The sequence below is a fragment of the Petaurus breviceps genome, unplaced genomic scaffold (assembly GCF_028583685.1).
Source record: "Petaurus breviceps papuanus isolate PSGF00001 unplaced genomic scaffold, PetGlider_PUasm1.0 139, whole genome shotgun sequence".
Classification (NCBI taxonomy): Eukaryota; Metazoa; Chordata; class Mammalia; order Diprotodontia; family Petauridae; genus Petaurus; species Petaurus breviceps.
The window spans coordinates 17,221,391-17,234,022 of record NW_027185697.1 but is presented as its reverse complement, the minus strand read 5'-3'; the positions used below and the strand labels follow the sequence as shown (position 1 = coordinate 17,234,022).

The following is a 12,632-nucleotide window of genomic DNA, read 5'->3' as shown; positions in this document are numbered from 1 at the left end:
TAATGTAGCGTGTAGCAGGGGATCACCTTCACTACAGTAGCAATCTCAATAGGGCTTATTTTCGGGGAAACACGGTAACTACAGGATTCCAAGATAAGGCCCAAACAACTTTACAAGCAGTTTGGTTAGGAAACCACTTACTACTTGTGTGCAAGGTCATTTAACATCACTTGGGCTTCAGTTTCCTCTCCTCTAAAATGGGAGAGGGGTAGAGGAGAAAGGAGGGATTGAACTAGGTGGCGTCAAAGATCCTTTCCAGTTCTGTATTGACAATCCCATGCAATAGTTGACCATAAGTAGTGACATCTTAGGGATAGTGAAGAGCCCTGTAATTTCATTTGCACTGAGAACTCCAAGTGAGGAAACTATCTCCCAAACTAGGCTGCCATCTTCTCTGCACCTGTTGATCTACCCAGAGTGATACAGTCTGGTCGTCCTGGTCTTCAGGTCAGCTCTCTTGGGCACTAGCTGTGCTGTTTTAAAACTCTAGGCTGCATTAACATGTCAATTATATAAATTTAATTACTATAATTATATGTAATATTAATATACAAATATACTGATCATATTAAAACATAATTGTTTAAATTAAAATATTTATTAATTACCTTTATATGTCATCTGCAACTTCCCAATTTCTTATGCCAACCTTCGATGTATCAAAACTGAGATGGGGAAAGTGGAAATGTTAAAGGGTAATTGTACAAAAGACCTTTCGTGTTACTTTCCTTCCCCCAGTTAAAATGTAAACCAAAGTCCCTTAATGTAGGGACTATGCTTCAAATCTCTGTATTCCCCAAGATACAGTAAATACAATGCAAGGCACACAGCAAAATAACACTAGCCCAGTGCTTCTGAAACAGTGGGTCTCAACCCCACATGGAGTCTGAAGGTATCTCAAATGAAAAAGTTTAAGAAGCCCTGACTAGTCAACACAATCTACTCTTCCAAGAGGGTCTCAAACTTTGGCTCACATTATGTCACAATATCTTAACACTATCTAGGGGTCCTTAAGGCCAAGCTCAAACACCATTGTCCTTCTCAATGCACTCTCTGATCTCACAAGCAAGGGAGCTCTCCCTCATCTGATTTCATAGAGTAATACTTTATACTCACAGAAGCACAGAATTTGAGATTTGGAAGGGACCTAAAACCCAGTCCATAGAGGCAAGGAATCCCTACCACAGACCCAATCCATGGATGTTAGGAGATCTTTAAGGAGAGGTAGCAGTCCATGGGACTCTGGAACAGCTCTCATTATTAGGTGACACCCAGCCAAGAGACTCTTCTGCTGCTTCCACAAGATGATCCTTCAAATACCTGACAATAGCTATCATGTGCTTGCTTCCATCTGAAATCTTCTCTTCTCTGAGTGCCTTCAGCTCATCCTAAGCAATGGATTCGGTCCACTCTCCTTAATGCCCCAAGCTTGACACATGCCAGTTGATCCTTCCCAAATCATGGTGCCCCAAACCAAAAACCATGTTACAGATGAGGAATGAGCAGGGAAGAGCACAGGGGGATGATCACATCCCTATTCCCAAAAGTCATGCATCCCTAGACCCAGCCCAAGTCAGCATTAGCTTTTCTGGATGCCACATTAAAAGGCTGGTTCATATTGAGCTTGTAGTCCATTAATATTTTCAGAACAGTTGCAAAAGAAAGGTAGCAAAGTATTGGGGGGAAGGGGGAGTGGACCCAGAGACAGTTTAATGTAAAGGCTCAGAGACTAGACATGGAAAAGCAGGCTGCTATAGCAATGAAGAAAATCTGACTTGAGGAGTAGGAGGAGGCCAGGTTATTAAGAGTTTTCAAGGCTAGAGGACCCTTGAAAAAAAAACAACATACTAAAGAATCCTAGAGGTAATAGGGAATTATGTATTTTATTCCAGGGAAGTAGAAAATGGGTGACATGATCAGTTATACATTAAGAAAATTCACTGTCAGCGGAGTAGAGGATGATTGGGAATGAGAACTGACAAAAAGAACTACGTCCCATAATCTCTCACCACGTGGACTTACTTCTATCCAGAAATAAACTTAAATTATAAAATTGTGCTTTGATGAAATTACTAAAGGTGATGAATTCAATATATATTTCCCTTATTTACTTGAGAGGCATTCTGGGGTACCACAGAGTCAGCCTCCAAGCTAGGAAGAACTGGATTCAAGTCCCTCTCAGCCACCAGCTGCTTTGTGAGCCTGTGTAAGCCACCTTAACTTCTCAGTGCATTTCAGGACCGGTGCCATCTGCCTCTAAATATACACTTACAGAAAGAACATGGAGGGGCGGCCAGGTAGCACAGCGAGTAAGAGCACCGGCTCCAGTGTTGAGAAGACCTGGAGATCGAATGCCGGGCTCAGACACTTAGCACCCACCCAGAAACACCTGGCCGTGTAACCTTGAGCAAGTTACTTAACCCCGATTGCTTTAAAAAAAAAAAAAAAAAGAAAGAAAGAACATGGAAAAAGGCCTATCTTCTGAATGTATCCCCACAAGGTGAGGTCACCAAAGCAGGCCAACCTGAGGTCTGCCTGGCCCCTGCAGAGTTCCTGGAAAGTGCCCTGCTCCCACCACCTGTCATAATTCAATCACTACTAAACCTATCACGTTCTGACAGAGTCACTTTAATCAGTTATCTTAAAAATTCCATTACAAAGAAGCAGGCATATTTTCCTAAGAGGTAGGAAACTTGGTTGAATTAAAACTTTTTTAGAAGAGGCATTGGTCAGGCTGGAAACATTCTTTTTCCTCAGATTTTCGCGTCAATAGGATGTGACCTGTAAGTCTCACATTTTTGCTTACAAAAGAAATTCCCATCTATAGCTACTCACTCCACAATAGTGGGCATCAAGGGAAGCTGCATGAATGAAACACTAATCTCTCCAAGAGTAATTCCCTAAAAACTGATGAAATCACAGGTCTGGGAGAACAAATACTGGTCTGCATGATTATATCAAAAACTTAAGAGGTGGAAAGGATTTCAGAACTCCTCCAGTCTAATGTGCCCCATCCTCTTTTAAAGATGAGAAAACTGAGGCCCAGGCACAGTAAGGCTTTACTATCAAGGTCACATGGATAAAAAACGTCAAAAAGGCAAGATTGAAACCCAGGCTCCTCTGAATCAAAATCTCGTAATTTTCCAGTAGACCAAAAGGTACATTATAAAAGGCCTAAGAAAATGATCTATTACTATAACAACTACTGTATTTCAAATAGCTTAGTAAGGAATCAGGCTGGCAAATGATTGTGATACAACTTTCAAATCCTCACCTATAGCATACAGTACCTTCTTACCAACCAGACAGAATAAAAAACAAAGGCAGATGAGTCTGGCAACAAGACTGAAAGACCTGAGCCTTCCACAAAGCACAGGCCAGGAGTTCTACTTTGTAAAATTTTGAAAAGGGGTATGAAGAAATAAATCACACAGATATACACCAAATCAAGATCTCTTTCCCTCAACTTCAGAGAAATTTTAAATTAGAAAGATTCTTAAAAGTGAAACACTTGACTTTCCTTTCCTGCCTCTTCCCAGTTTATGTATAAATATAAATGCTTTGCTGAGATAACTTTGGAAGGCAAAGAAAGTTTTAAATAGTCCTAACAAATAGGGAAAAACCCTCAGCACCAGTGGCTTTCTGTAATGTAGGAACAAAGTTCAAACTCAGTTCATCACAGAACCTTTTTCAATGTCATGTTCTTCACCTATAAAATCAGAGAATTATATTAGACTGATATCTAAGGTGTCTTTCATGCTATTATATTTCTAATGTCTTTGGGATGAAGGTTTTAAAATTGAGTTCAGAATCCTAAAGGCATTTCTCCCTCCTCAACTTCACTGGACTTGTAAGACCTTAAAGCAAATTTAATTTGGGTCCTAAAAACAGTTCGGAGAGTACCCTAAACCAGATTCTAAGACTCACATTAGTTGCTTTAATAAAGTTAGAGAAGCAAACTTTCATAAGGCCCCCACTTTTGCTGCCTGGTCCTTTTCCCAACTTGTGTACATACTGGTACATCTTAAGAATGGTGAAAGCAGGAATGACCAAGCAGGTGCAGTTAGGTACCATTACAAACCAACTGAATGAGCTTCCCAGGGAGTGGTGACAGACATCATCATCCAGAATACTCACAAAAATCCCCGTTTACAATCCCCAAGAGACATTGTGAAAATCTGCCTTAGACGGTGACACTGGGCAACAAGGTTTTCAGTGATTATTGAGTAAGTGAATCATTTGGATCCTGGCCTCCACATTCCTTTCTATGGATCCAACGTTTAGCCACTGCACTGACACTAGCACAAATTTGACCACTGATAAAGAGGAAAACAAGAAATGATAATGAAATGAAGCCAGTCAATTCTGCTTATCAGCAACCTGGCTACAAAAAAGTACAGTGGGTAAGATGCACACAAGTGAGGCAGAGACAGGTATAAAATCAAGTCCTTTGATTACAAATCCACTACCCTTTCCATAGTTATCATGTTGCCTTCTAAACAATAACTGGCATCAATCTAGTAATTTAAAGTCTGTAAAGAGGTTTCTGTGCATTATCTCAGCTATTACATTTTACAGTAAAGAAAAATGAAGTTGAGACAAGTTAAGTGACATAATGGAAGGTGTCCGAGGTAAGATTGCAACCCAGGTCTTATTGACCCCAAGTCCAGGATACCTCTTTTAAAAGAAATAACTGCAATAAATCATCACAAAAATTATCTCTCCTTTCTGTTTGCTATTAATTTAAGTGTAAAACAGAAAAAAGCACACTCTTCTGACAAATGAAGTCATTCAACAACCCAACACACTGAGTTTCTAGTGACACCTTCAAAAGTCAACTGGTTCTGACGAAACTCAATATGCTGCTAGACAGTAATATAAATTTGTAATTCAGTGGGCCATCTTGAGACAAAATCGTTTACAATATGCTACATAAGCATTATCTCCTGTGCTTTTCACAAAGACCAATGAAATTGATTTGAGCTAAGAAAAGTGGTTCAGTCTTCCATCTTTAAAAAAGAAAATGAGTATATTATCTATAACGCTCATGTTATGTTTAAAAAATAAAAAATTTCCCTTATGGAAACGAGTCAATCTGTGACCATGCAAAGTTACAGACAAATAATCTCAGGTTTATACTTCACAACTGCTAATAATTGCTAATAAGAATGTTAAGTGTCAAGGGACAGAACAAACATCTTTGCCACATTATGCCTTTACTGTAGTCAGGTTCTGGGAGACAGGATTTGGTGTACAATATATCTAAATCCACAAAATGAAGGCACTCTAATATGCTCTCTTTCAAAATCATCCTTCATTAAGCAAACTTCTCATTTATTAACCCAAAGAAAAAAACTGTAAAAGACAACCTCACATGCTGTTTGTAGAGCAACATTTTAATAAAAATAAAATAGCCCACCCTCATCTGATGCTTTTAAATCCTACCAAAAACAAGCAGGGTAAGCAAGTACTGAAGAGATGCAATGCAATACATTATATCATAAAATTATAAATGTAACTAAAAAATGACAAGATTCATCTAATAAGTTAATACCCTAAATAGATAGCAAATTTCAGGTGGAGAGGGGAAAAAAACATTAAGACTGTTAAACGTATTATAGTAGGGGAAAGTTGACAACATTTTTAAAAAGGTTGAATTCATTTTTAATATTTCCTCCAAAATTTACTTTAATAGAATAAACTATAATTATATTTTCATAGGCAAAATCCCAAGAAAGAAGAGTTTCAAACTAACAAATGAAAACTTTGTACTTAGGAAAGGAGACGGGTGTAGAAATCAAATTATTGGTTACTGAAATAAGTTATCCATAATTTTTAAACAACAAATCAGAACACTATCATTACTCTTATACCCTGGTCTTACAAAAAAATATTCAGACATCCTTACTGTCCAGTCCTTCATTCTCTCATCTCTGGCTGTGGCTCTCCTTTGTTGTAAACTTTTCCTTTTAGGGGTCTGGATAACTCATAGAATCAATCCCTAAGCATTTATTAAGCACTTCAGTGGGTCAAGCACTGTGTTAGACACTTGGGGGAAGGTGAGTGAGAAAGAATCTCCCAGAAGGTCAGAGCTTTAGCTTCAGAAGTTATTTCATATAGTTCATACTGGGAAAAGAAGTATCTTAGTCATGATACAACCTGACAAGTGGTTATGTAGATGATAAGGAACCTCCTACCTGGGTTGGCCCAGTCCACTTTGGAGCAGCTTGAACTTTCAAAGGAGCTTCCTGATGTCAAGCCTCTCTGGGCCTCTTGACAATTTCCAGTCACTGCTGCTAGTTCTTTCCTCCAAAGCCAAACTGAACAAGCTCTCTCCCTATGGGGCCTTCAGCTACCTGACACCAACAGGTGCTGCTGAGTCTTCTCCTCCCCAGACTCGACTGACACTCTTTAGACTCAAAGCCCCTGACTATCCTTGATACCTTCTTCTAGATGTTCTCCAGTTTAGCCATTAAAATCCACAATTATTCAATTCCTACCTCAGTCAGACACTGGATATAAAAAGACGAAAAAGAAACAGCCCCTCCATGAGAGGCTTACATGAGGGGGTGTACACAATGAATGTTAGTAATGTTATTAAGCACTTCCTATAGCTTTTTCTCAATCTTACTCTTCCCGAACCTCCTGGAAGGTTCTGCCACCAGATACTCTCTCTTCTACCAAAGGTTTCCATAATCCTACTCTCTCCCAGTTCTCCTACCTGACCACTATCCTCAGTCTCCTTTTATGGTTCTCCATCCCTGGCACATCTACCAGCCCACAGTGTCTCCCATCTCATCATTTCCACCAATTATTTTTATGCAGATGATTCCCAGATCTACAAATCCAGCCCTATCTACTCTCTCTCCTGAGCTCCTAGCCCTCATCATCAATTGCCCGTGAGGCATTTCAAATTAGGTGACTAAGTCACCTCTAACTCATCACGTTCAAAACAGAATCCCACCCCACCCCCACATACACACCCTCCCCTCACCCAAACTCCCTCAGGGTTAGCAAGGGCATCGTCCTCCTCCTTCCAGTCACCCAGACCAGCAACCTCGGGGTTATCCTCCATCCCTCTCTCATACCTCCCCCACTTGTTTTTTCTGTGTTTTATTCTCTTCCCTCATGGCCCTTGGGACAGGCTCTCAATCACCTCCCAATAGCCTTCTAATTGGTTGCTGTGATTTTCCTAAAGCAGAGCTCTGACCCTGTAAAATCCTACTCAATAAAATCCACTGGCTTCCTGTTGCCTTTGGGATCAGATATAAAATCCTGTTTGGCATTTAAAGTCCTTCCCAACCTAGTGCTGTCCAGTCTTCTACACTTTGCTTCCCTCCACATTCACAATCCAGCTACATTGCTTTACTTGCTGGTCCTCAAAAAGCACACACACACACACATCTCCAGTCCCCATGCCTTTGCACTGGCTGTTCCCCCATGCCTAGAGCACTGTTCCTGCTCTCCTCCTCAGGCATCCTTTCTAGCTTCCTTCAAGACTCAGCTCCAATTTCTATAGAGGCCTCATCTGTTTGTCTCCCCACTCCCCTCCATTCACACAGTCTTTATCTTCTACAAATATTTTTTTCCGAATATTGTCTTCCTCCTCATAAAAGGAGCTCCTTTTATGCGAGAGGACTGTGTTTTTACCTTGCTTTGTATTCTAATGCTTAAGGATTCTTGGACAGCACCAGGCACAGATATGCTTGTTAATAAATGCTAACAGCCTGACTACCAGGAACAGTGCTAAAAACCGGAGATAGAAATACAAACAGAAGATGGTATCTGCCCTCAAGGAGTTTATATTCTAATTTGGGAAGTTATCACAGACAGGGCAATTGGGGGGGGGGGATGAGGAGGGAGGACACATCACCATGGAGTAGCATGGTAAGACTATATAAAACATATATACAAGGTAATGGGGGGATAGAAGGGGAAAGAACTTGGAAAGGCTTTATGTAGGGCACATGTGAGCTGAGGTTTAAAAGAAGCTATTATGAAGCCACCACAAAGGAGAGTATTCCAGCCACAAGAGACAGCCTGTCAATAAGATCTGTATTTGAACATAGTGGTAATAAGGAGCCAGTGGGGTTTATTAAGCAGGGAACGACAAATTTTATTATTTATTTTCAATGAGCAGTAATTTGGTTAGGCGCACCAACAAAGAATTCTTTCTGCATATAAGTACACAATCATCCCTCGTTTTAAGACTGTCAAAAATATTATCCCTTTTCCAAAAATCAAAAACAATAAAACGAATATTTTTTTCTGAAGAAAAAAATTCAGTAAGAGACTAAAGAAGTTTGATGAGAGGGTGACTTAGACAAAACACAAACTGTATGTGGATTTCATGTGGAAGTATGTGAGAAATGAGATTACAGTGAGAGTCTTAATTCACTAAGTCTATCAGAAAAATAAAGGCATGCTTTATTACTTTACACTGTGTTGGAAATGTGTTTTTTTGTACAAGTTCAAAGGACCACATAAATGTGAATTATTATTTAATATCAGACAGAGGAAAAGACTTTCTACTCCAACCTCCTCATTTAATCCAGGAGGAAACTCCCGACCAAGGTTACACAGCAAGTGCAGAACCAAAAATAGACAGCCTTCTAACTTCTTCTCATATGCAGGATCAATCCAATTTTAACCCTAACTAGTAGCTGGTATCTCCACAAATCCATGATTCCCAAAAGGCTGAGTAAGAAAAAACAGAATCCAATTTCAATATAAGGAGCAAAGTATATATATGACCTTGTTTAATGTTGTTGGTTTTGCTGGCAAATTGTTTTGACACAGGAGATACCACCCAACCAAGGCCCAAATGGTCCCTTCAAAGAACAACAGCTCCTTAAAACAGTTACATTAAAATACCTGATATTCTGCTTTATTTTCAAAATAAAATGTTGATTAAAAATGAGGCAAAAGCCTTAGGTATAGAAATAGTCCAGCAGGTACAAGAAGGACATCAATTTAAGAAAGAAAAAAAAAAAAGCTTTGCAAACAAAATCATTTACAAAATAAAACAGCATCCATTTGAAAAATAGGAAAAATGGAAAATATATTTTATCTTAATATAAAGTATCAGAAGAAGACATTGTGATATGGCTTTCTAAATATCAATTTGTTCTCAGTTCTCACAATCTAAAAGAAGGTTAAGAAATAGATAATATATATATATGTATATATATAGTTCAAATTCAAATGAAATCAAGAATTCACTTATTTTAGAAGAAGGAAAAGGGGTGACACCTATTATAATAGCCCCACCCACCCCATATCACTCCACCTTCCAATCCATTCACCTGGTCTTCCTAGTGAATATCAAACCTCTCTTATAATTCCCTACTACTTGCCAAACACAGTCCAAATGCCTTAAGCTCCAGAAAGACTTCCACAAACTGAACACCACCCCACCCCTTTTAGAGTCCCAACTCTCAGTTGGGACATTTCCTGGACAAGCCTTCCCTTCCCTACTTCAGAGCTTTCACTCAAGCTGCTAAGACCAACTTCAAATGCCACCTCTCCCAAGAAAGCTTCCCTGAAGGCAAAGCCCACTTCAAAGCATAAGCACTCTAAGATAAACCTGGTGTCAATAATATATATGCCAGCTGGCTTCCCCCCCCTCCAAAAAAAAAATCCATTTCATGATCAGGACTCTACCTAACCCTGGCCAATGACATCATTAATGCATGCCCCACTGATAGAACTTGATAGGAAAAGATCCATGGTTGGCTCAACACAAATCTGTGACAACTCCTGGGCAAAAGCATGCAGATACAGATATGGGAAAAGTCCATTAATGCCCTCTTTCTATGTGAAAGGAGAACACAGGAGGAGGAGAAGATTCAGGCTAGACACAGAAAGTTTGCCAATTTATTGCACTTCATTAAAGATAAGATTTCTAATGAGAAAAAAACTGTAAATGGGTAGCAAATGAGTAGCAAAACTCACTAATATTACAAGCTATTTTCTAGATACCATTGTCAGGCATCAAATTAGAGCTTCTGGTAACACACAAATAATAAATGCTTTTATACTTTTCAGAATCAAACGAACAATTTGAGTTTTGAAACGTTTACTTTTGAGAACTCAATGCTGACAACTAATGTTGGTCATTAATATAAAGAGCTAGCTTCAAAAACAAAAAGTTAGTGATATTTAAATCTTCCTGTACTGATAGAAGGAAAAACTTACAGAAAGGGGAAACAAACTTTACTGGAACATGTATGAAATACATTTAACCATCAAAAGCACAGCTTCAACACTTGTTTGTCTAAGCTAAAAACCTTCCAGATGAGTACAATGTATCATGAAGAAAATCAAGCAGCAAAACGCTTACAGCAAGCACCAAGCCATGCTGCAGAGCTCCCAAGTCAAAAGACCTTTTCTTTGTAAGTCTGTAGTTCTGTTTGAACAGTTCGTTACAACATTAAGACATGAACTGTCTCAAACTAACAAGGCAGGTGGGTGGGAGGATGAAAATGAAGCAGCCAGAACAGAGAGCAAAGGACTGTTTTTATAGCTAGAGTCAGAGGTGTTTTCCTTGACACCTCTCTTGCTGGCCCCAACAACCAGAGAGCCTCTGAGGCTGGCCAAGGCTCTCACACAACCAATAGCTTTACTAGCCATCACCTACAAGAAAACATTTCTGCAGAATCAAAATTTAACACACTCCAGCTTAGTTTATATTCAACTTTTCTATTGTTAAAAAATATTCTTACCTTCTGCTACATCATCATCGACTGCCCCTTTCACCTGAGAAAAACACCACTGAATATCATTTCCTCCTCCAGCTCCTGAAAGGAAAAACAATCCCCATTAACATCATGTCCGAGTTTTGTTCACTTTTTCTCTACTGTAAACAGAGAGCTAGTGTCCAAGGTTAGCACAGCACCATTAGTAATGGCTGCCCACTCAGAGAACCTCTGTGCCCCCAACTCTCCAACTCGGAGAAAGTTGCGGTCGAATATCATGAGGAAATTTTTCTACTGTTGTGATCAGGTCTAGATTTAAGACCAAGAAAAAAAATTAAAAGCTATAACTCTACTCCATTTACTTACAAAGAAAAAGTTGAGAGTAAATTAGTTTGTTAAAACAGTTCTTGACCTATTCTCTGCCTTTGGACCCTTGAGAAAGTACATGACTTAAAAAAAAAAAAAATCAGTCCTTACTTCCAGGTTTTTTTTTACATGATGGAATTAAGGTTTTTTTTTTTTTTTAAGAGCAAGAACTCACTGGCTAATCAGTAACATTGAACTTTTTGTTCACAACTTTTCTTTCATCTTTCCCTCCTCTCCAAAGACAATGCTAACCACATATAATTAAGATAGATCAGAAAGCAGTACAAAAAGTTAAACCATTTTAAAAATAGTTTTCTTTTTAAATCTGTGCAGACAATATCCCAAGTTACAGTCAATAAACTAAAACTACCATGAAACACTGCACGAAGCGACAACTTCAAGAACATTACTGGCTCCGTGAGAGATGGTGATTCATTTGAACCTTGCTACCAACACCTCCCCTCCCCCCAAAAAACACCACCCATTTTTCTACATTTCATTGCCAGCCAATCACTCATTCATTACATACAGGAAAAGTAATTGAAATGAATGCTACTAAAGAGGCTGTCAAAAGGAAGTTTCTTTCTTCCTTCACCCCACCCCTCAGAATCCAAAGGGCCAAGCAACAGATGTAATTTACCATCTTGTGCAACAGTTTTAATTTTACTAGATTAACAAGGCCAAAACGCAACGTGCTTTTAGCAAAATCACAAGTTCAATCCAACACATTAAAAAATAGAAAATACAAGCTGAAGTGCAAAAATCCATCTGGATTTCAAGATAAAGAATTAGCTCAGTCTGTGATGTTTCCATCTTTCACACTGCTATAGATGGAAGCACAGTGAAGAAAATTCGTGGAGAGGGCAACAAAATTAAACCGTCTATTCAAGATTCTCTTAAGCAACAGAAATCTGGAAAAAATGTATTTCCCTTCTTTCTTCCAGTACTCATTCTTTGTTAACACGAGATTTTCCACATACACATGACCTCGGGTTCCCCTGTGTCTGTAGGTAAAAAAGCTCCCCTTTTCCCAGCACAGGCAGGCCAACCCGAAGACTGGGCTTTCCTCCTCCACTGGCTCTCAGCTAACTCACAAACTAGCGAACCCCCGGCACCGGAAAGGCCTTCCCTGAAGCAGACACAAGTTGGAGCTCACCCCCCCCTCCCCGGCCGCTGCATCCAGAGGCTGCTCGGGGCGCCCCGGGAATCCTCCTGCGCCTCCCCCTTCTCTCTCGGGGTCTTCCAGCTTCCAGCCTGGGATCCTCGGCAACTCTCCGGGCTGCGAAGCTCCCTCCGTAATCCGGGGCCGAGCCGGGGCCCGCGATCCGGGCAGAGGGGGCACGTCCGGGGCAAGCCCACGCGTGACCTCCGCAGGCCGGGGCCAGCAGGACCTGCCCCGGGGGCCTTCCCGGCCTCAGTTTCCTCCTCCGGAAAACGAACGGTCTTCCAAGCCCCTAAGCGTACGATCCCACCCTGCCTCAGTTTCCTCCTTTGTAAAATAGCACATGACCTCTCTGGGTGCCTAGAAGCGCTCTCGGTACGAAGCGATGCTAGAAGCGCCCCCCCCCC

At 40.2% G+C, this 12,632-nt stretch overlaps 1 protein-coding gene across 6 annotated transcripts in view; it reads right to left on the bottom strand.

Annotated features, from left to right (window-relative positions):
• PPP2R2A (protein phosphatase 2 regulatory subunit Balpha) overlaps positions 1-12,632 on the bottom strand; it is a 102,789-nt gene that overhangs the window by 89,797 nt on the left and 360 nt on the right. For 2 of the 6 annotated variants that reach the window (XM_069066953.1, XM_069066961.1), the window contains exon 2: positions 10,725-10,799. In XM_069066953.1, the coding sequence (XP_068923054.1) occupies positions 10,725-10,799 (75 nt within the window). Of the gene's footprint in view, positions 1-608; positions 637-10,724; positions 10,800-11,433; positions 11,505-12,632 lie in introns of those variants that run through there. The other 4 variants (XM_069066945.1, XM_069066947.1, XM_069066969.1 and 1 more) reach the window with 4 other exon arrangements.